The sequence below is a fragment of the Trametes versicolor genome (genome assembly GCF_000271585.1).
Source record: "Trametes versicolor FP-101664 SS1 unplaced genomic scaffold TRAVEscaffold_7, whole genome shotgun sequence".
Lineage (NCBI taxonomy): Eukaryota > Fungi > Basidiomycota > Agaricomycetes > Polyporales > Polyporaceae > Trametes > Trametes versicolor.
Window position 1 is genome coordinate 2,048,626 of NW_007360327.1, and position 6,581 is coordinate 2,055,206.

General features: G+C 48.3%; 5 protein-coding genes across 5 annotated transcripts; all 5 read left to right on the forward strand.

The window, feature by feature from the left end:
- Positions 1–407: 407 nt before the first annotated feature.
- Positions 408–1,094, forward strand: TRAVEDRAFT_48843 (uncharacterized protein; the record flags this gene model as incomplete). The annotated part of the gene is made up of 3 exons (XM_008041176.1): positions 408–420; positions 473–1,020; positions 1,077–1,094. The coding sequence occupies 3 exons, from the start codon at positions 408–410 to the stop codon at positions 1,092–1,094; spliced, it is 579 nt and encodes a 192-aa protein (XP_008039367.1).
- A 1,017-nt stretch (positions 1,095–2,111) lies between these two features.
- TRAVEDRAFT_80903 (uncharacterized protein) lies at positions 2,112–2,708 on the forward strand (the record flags this gene model as incomplete). The annotated part of the gene is made up of 1 exon (XM_008041659.1): positions 2,112–2,708. A coding segment is annotated over one exon (597 nt), but the record flags the coding sequence as incomplete, so codon positions are not given.
- Positions 2,709–2,735: 27 nt separating this feature from the next.
- On the forward strand, positions 2,736–3,434 carry TRAVEDRAFT_76881 (uncharacterized protein; the record flags this gene model as incomplete). The annotated part of the gene is made up of 2 exons (XM_008041660.1): positions 2,736–3,078; positions 3,148–3,434. Coding segments are annotated over 2 exons (630 nt in total), but the record flags the coding sequence as incomplete, so codon positions are not given.
- On the forward strand, positions 3,402–5,093 carry TRAVEDRAFT_124964 (uncharacterized protein; the record flags this gene model as incomplete). Its single annotated transcript, XM_008041661.1, has 2 exons — positions 3,402–3,872; positions 3,924–5,093. Coding segments are annotated over 2 exons (1,641 nt in total), but the record flags the coding sequence as incomplete, so codon positions are not given.
- Positions 5,094–5,207: 114 nt separating this feature from the next.
- TRAVEDRAFT_126210 (uncharacterized protein) lies at positions 5,208–5,720 on the forward strand (the record flags this gene model as incomplete). The annotated part of the gene is made up of 1 exon (XM_008041662.1): positions 5,208–5,720. The coding sequence occupies one exon, from the start codon at positions 5,208–5,210 to the stop codon at positions 5,718–5,720; it is 513 nt and encodes a 170-aa protein (XP_008039853.1).
- Positions 5,721–6,581: the final 861 nt, after the last annotated feature.

Here is a 6,581-nt window from a genome sequence, read left to right on the forward strand (position 1 = left end):
TGCCCTGCGCACGGTGTCTAGGGACTTCTACCACCATTTATCCCGCCCCTTTCCCCGCACCGCATTGAGCATCTGCACGGCCCACCAACTTCACAGCCTCTTTTTGGATGTCATAGCATTTGAAGAGCGTGGATGTCGATGTGTACTCAGCGGTGGTGATCTGCGGCGCGTCCACATCAACTTTCTCAATCTTTATCTTCTCGAGGTCGACTTGCACAATGAGACTGACAATGGCCCTCTGCTCTGGGAAATTGCTCAACGTGTCACCCCATACATGACGAACTGGACGGAACTCAACATCGTCATCAGCGACAACTCGTCCACAACAATGCTGAGCCGTGCCGGACACTGGTGGAGACCCTCCCTTTGCCGCATCCAAACTCTGCGGCTAAAGGATGAGTGCAACTATGGGGTGGGCCAGTTTGTGCGTGCATATTTTCTTAGTCATGCTTAATTACTGACATCTTTGTAGGGTGTCTCTCACTATTCGGGCCATCACCTTGGGACTCCTTGCCGTGGCTCCTATATGCTCTTGCCCCCTTCCGAAACCTTCGTACGCTGCTCATCGACACTCCGGCTTTCCCATACCCCGTCCCCTTCGACATCGACCTGGATACATTTGTTGATGCAGCGGACTTGGGCACATTCTTGCAGGCCTACGATTTCACTCCCCACGACATTCTAATCCACACACAACTCCTTGCCACCCTCCCATATCTCCGACGCTTCTACCTCCAGTATCTGCACTGGCGGCCACTTGGCATCACCTGGGATGACCCGCAGGGTGGCACTGGGTTTGGCCGCATGTTCCATGTCCTCCAGCCACAGCCTTTGAATGCGGACGTGCCCATTCAATTTTCAAGCAATAACCTGGACTATTTTGACGGTCAAACCTTCGACACCGACCCCTTCTCTGATTGGGTTGGTCCATACATTCCGGACCCCTCCGACCCGCTCAGTCCCCAAGTCTATGAGCATCCTGTGCGGATATATACCGCCATTGAAGGGCCATACTGTCCGGTAAATATTGATTTTTCTGGTCATGTTTACATTTTATATCAACACTTTGTATGCAGCATGAGCTTGAGCAGTAATACGTAGTGCACATGTACCTGTGTTTGCATATATTTGGAGTCAGTGGGTCATGTTGAATGGCACGTGAGAGCCTGGTCATGTGAGATCAGTTACATAAGCAAGTTGAACTGTGAACTTTGGCACACGCATCATACACCTTTACTTCTCACTCTCATCATCTCCCACCATGCAAACCCTCCAAGTTTTATACTGCCTGCTGTGGTATAGTAGTCTCCTGGCTCAGTGTCAATGGCTGCTATATCACAGCACTCAGCAACAATCCGCTTTGATTACTTCACAGACTAGTGTCTGTGCATACCACCAGTTCAACACTGGTGCGTTACAAGGTGAGTATAATATAAACAATATATGTTGTTGGTTTGCATTGCTGATGCATGTATAGGTATACCCTTTCAAGTCTCCTTTGACCGGAGCATTTGGGGTTGCAGCCCAGTCAGCCCTGTATCACAGACACAGGCCGCTGCTTTACTGCCGCATTGCGGTGAGGTTTCAGGGACCACCTCCATGTCAAGGTCCCTGTATGCACACATAGGTTCCAGGGACACCTGCATAGCAAGTCACCTGTATGCTCACCAGGTTATAAGGGACACCTGCATAACAAGTCACCTGTACACACATAAGGTTTCAGGGGCCACCTGCATATCAAGGTCCCTGTATACACAACAGGTTTTAAGGGACACCTGCATGACAAGTCACCTGTACAAAGATAATTGCCTTTTGACACAAACCTGCCATATCGTCATGATCACATCACTATTCCATACTGGGATGAGAAGTGAGCAATCCTATGCACCACCAAACTTGAACATGATTTGTTTTTTCAGTCCTAAAAGGCCAGCTGATATTGCAAAACAAGTAAAGCTGATAGCATTTAGAAGCTTTTACTATTCTCACGACTTCAGAGTGGCTGTGGAGAACAGCTGCAGCACTTATATCCTTCATAGTCTGGATGAAGTGCGCTACAAGCATGCCATATTTAATGGACAAATAAGGTCACAGTTAAGCAACAGCTTCTGATGTACCATGATAAGCGCTTTCAACTAGAACCATTGTTTCCACTGGTTGCATTAAATCATGAGCAGATCAAAAAATCCACCACAGCTGGATATTTGTTGGCAGACAAGAACAAGTTTGGTGAAATAGCCAACCGGCTTCTGAACATCAAAGACTCCACCCTGGCAGACATTATTCAACGGCTAAGCACAGGATCTATGAAACCAGAGACTGAAGATGAAAAGGCTTGCTTCAAAATATTGAATGATCTAGATCACGTCAATTACAAGGTGCAGGGGTCAATCACCAGCAAGAAATATATGCGCAATGAGATATGGTCCCTGGTCTCCTACCTCGGTGCACCTTCATGGTTTGTGACCTTTGCTCCAGCTGATGTCAAGCACCCTGTGGCCCTGTATTTTGCAGACACCAATCTGAAATTTGTACCTGAGTTCAGAGACAAGAATGAGCGCCTGCGGTTGATTGCCAATAATCCAGTGGCGGGTGCACGCTTCTTCAAAATGATGGTGGATCTATTTATCAAGCATGTTCTTGGGGTGGGACTGGATAGACCAGGGCTGTATGGACAAACATCAGGATATTATGGGACAGTGGAACAGCAGGGCCGACTGACACTGCACATGCACATGCTTATCTGGATCAAAAATGCACTTACACCCCAGGAAATCCGAGATAAAATCATGGATCCAAACTCAGACTTCCAGAAGGCCATGGTGGAATATCTAGAGAGTGTGCACATGGGTGAATTCATGACAGGCAGCATGAAGAGTGTGAAGCAGAACATAGCAGAGGAAGACCACAAAAATCCATCCAGGGTCCCACCCACAGAGACATTGCCAGAGCCACCACCCAAGAAGTGCAACCATTCTACCAAATCAGACTGTGATCAGTGTCAGAAGCATACATCCTGGTGGACCAGATTCAAGCAGACAGTGGATGAAATATTGTATCTGTCAAACAGGCACACATGTCGGGCATCCTCAAAGAAAGACAAGGCTGATCTGGATAAATCTGACAAACCTGAATTTGATAATTGAGGCTGTACAGACAAAAATGGAAATTGCAAAGCCCGGTTCCCCAGAGAGACACATCCAGAGACTGTGGTAGAGCCAAGCACAGGTGCACTTATCATGAAGAAGGGAGAGGCATGGATCAACACCATCACACCTGCAGTCACATATCTCATGCGCGGGAACACTGATGTCACTTCTCTGCTGTCGGGCACTGCCATCAAGTCTGTCATAGCCTATGTTGCTGATTACATAACAAAAACCCCACTGAAAACCCATGTGATGTTCCAGTCTATTCAGCAGGTGTTTGAGCGCAATGTGGAGCTGTTGGGCAGTCAGAAGTCTACCAAAGAGAAGGCTCGGTCACTGATCACCAAGATAGTAAACTCGCTGACTGCATGCTCTGAAATTGGTGGACCCATGGCAGCCATGTATCTCCTCAAGTATCCAGACCACTACAAAAGTCACAAATTCCGCACCTGCTTCTGGAGTGGATATGTGTATGAGGTGATGCGTGCATGGGAGGACTCTGCCAAGATTGCCGAGGAAGGGACCACCAAAGTCATGCTCGGACTTTCAGGAACATCCAAGCGGATCATAGCATTGTCACCTGTGCAGGATTATATATGGCGACCCACTGAGTACGAGCACATGTCCCTATATGATTGGGTCAGACTGGCAGACAAGCAGCGGATCACATACCGTAAAAAGGGCCCCAAGAAATCTGAAGAGCATATTGATGAGCATGCAGATGTGGACTCGGAGTTTGAGGACAACTATGATGTCAGTGATGCAGAATTGAAGGGTGCTGGAGCCAATGAAGAAGAAGAAGAATCTGAGGATGAACTTTTGCTGACAAAGACATCAAACCAGGAGCTTGAAGCTGATAGTGCACCTAAGCCAAAGAAATCTAGGTCAAAATATATACAGTTCCATGAGAATCATCCACAGCATGAGACCCATCACGTGAAGCTGCTGGATGAGTCTGAGGCATATGTTCCCAACTTTATTGGTGGTTCACTCCCCAGAAGAGATGCAGGCAACCGTGAACAATATTGCATGACCATGCTCACACTCTTCAAGCCTTGGCGCACTGGACAGGATCTGAGACCAAGCCAGGATGTGCTCTGGGATGATGTGTTCAATGGCTGTTCATTCACAGAGCGGCAGCTGGAGGTCATGAAATTCTTCCATATCAAATATGAGTGCAATGATGCCAGGGACGACTTTTCTGCAGCTCGCAAAAAGGGAGGAAAGACTGGTCCTTCACCATTCAACATGGATAATGCCACCCTGGATGACCTGGACACCCAGTATTATAATGATGATGGGGAACTCAACATCAGTGAGATTGAGGAGATGGTGCTGTGGACCAATGACTGGACAGAGCTGAGCAATGCAGAAATAAGCAGATGCACACAGATGCTGCAGGCCGAACAAATCATCCAGGCTTCAGGCTGGCTAGACCCTATGAAAGAGAAGAATACTTCTGAACTGCCATCAAAGTTCAACAGCAAGGAAGATATGAGCTCTGCAGACTGGAAGAATGTACTCGCTGCCAAGCGCCAAGAGATACTGGATGCCAGAGATGCCCAGGCTGCACTGAAGAAACCTGCCAATGCAAGTACTCTCCCAGTCAATGATGAAGTCAATGAGGTCAAGGTCATTGACAGGTCATACTACATGAGCAAAGCATTCAAGGCACAGGACCAGGAGGCTCAGGCACTCATTGACACCACTGCCAAGGAATTCAGTCTGAATGAAGCACAGGAGAGAGCCTTCCGCGTCGTTGCAAACCATGCTGTAGAGTCCAATGGCGAGCATCTCAAAATGTACCTCGGGGGCATGGCAGGCACAGGAAAGTCACAGGTCATCAAAGCTTTGACACACTTCTTTGCTGCTCGCCAGGAAAGCTACCGGTTTATGTGCATGGCCCCCACTGGATCTGCTGCAGCGCTTATTGGAGGATCTACATACCATTCCATGCTAGGACTCAGACAAAATGCATCCTCAGACTCTGTGGCTACCCTGCTCCAAGTGCGCGCTCGCCTGCAGAATGTGGAGTACATGTTCATTGATGAGATTAGCATGGTTGACTGCGGAAGCGTGTATACTATCTGTGCAAAAATGTGCGCAGCGCTGAAAAATGATGGGACACCCTTTGGTGGGATCAACATGATTTTTGCAGGAGACTTTGCGCAGCTGCCCCCAGCCATGAGCGGAAATGCACTGTACTCACACAAAGTTGGACGTGTCATCCACCGCACCCACAGTCATGCACACCAGCAGGCATCCATTGGCAAGGCATTGTGGCATCAATTCACCACTGTGGTTATTCTGCGCGAGAACATGAGACAGCGGTCACAGGGTGCCAATGATGCCAAGCTCAGGACAGCATTAGAGAATCTGAGATACAAATCGTGTACACCTGAGGATGTCAAACTTCTCCAGTCGCGTGTTGCAGGATGTGGTCGAGGTAGACCCAAGTTGAACCAGCCATGCTTCCGCAATGTGTCTATCATTACTGCATGGAATACACACAGAGTTAAGATCATGAGCTGGGATGTGAGAGGTTTGCAAGGGAAAATGGCCAACCATTGACTACATTTTATTCTGTGGACAAGCTCTCAGCCAATGCAGATGACAATGCAACCAAAAAGCAGCGCAGACAGACCATGAACCCTCGAAGGTCCACCAATATTCTCAGTGCTGAGCTCCAAGATTGTCTGTGGAATTTGTCGCACACCCTGACTGAACATCTGCCAGGCAAATTGACTCTGTGTGTGGGCATGCCAGTGATGATCAAGATCAATGAAGCAACTGAATGCTGTGTGACCAATGGAGCAGAGGGTGTGGTTGTTGGCTGGAAGTCCAGACCTATCAGCGAGGACAAGGAAGCCCTGGAAACACTGTTTGTCAAGCTCACTGCTGCCCCTACCACTGTGAAATTGGATGGATTGCCAGAGAATGTAGTGCCCATCAGCCACCAGTCACGCAAGATCAGGTGCAAGATGCCCAATGGAAATTTCCTGTCCATTTCCCGTGATCAGGTATCAGTCATTCCCAACTTTGCCATGACAGACTTTGGATCCCAGGGACGTACACGGCCACATAATGTGTGTGATTTGCAAAATTGCCGCTCTCACCAGTCAATCTACACCTGCCTGTCCAGAGGATCCACATACAATGGGACTATTATTGTGCAGCCATTTGACCCAAGAAAGTTGACTGGTGGAATATCTGGGAGTCTGCGTCAGGAGTTCAGAGAGCTTGAGCTGCTGGATGAAATCACCAAGCTGCGCTACCTGGGCAAGATCTCACCCAAAGTGACAGGCATCACACGCAATGAACTCATCCATTCATTCAGAAAGTGGAAGGGAGAGCAGTTCATGCCAAAGACAATGCACAGGGCCCTGAAATGGATGTTGTGATCCATTCCCCATTGAGACGTGCAGGCAGATA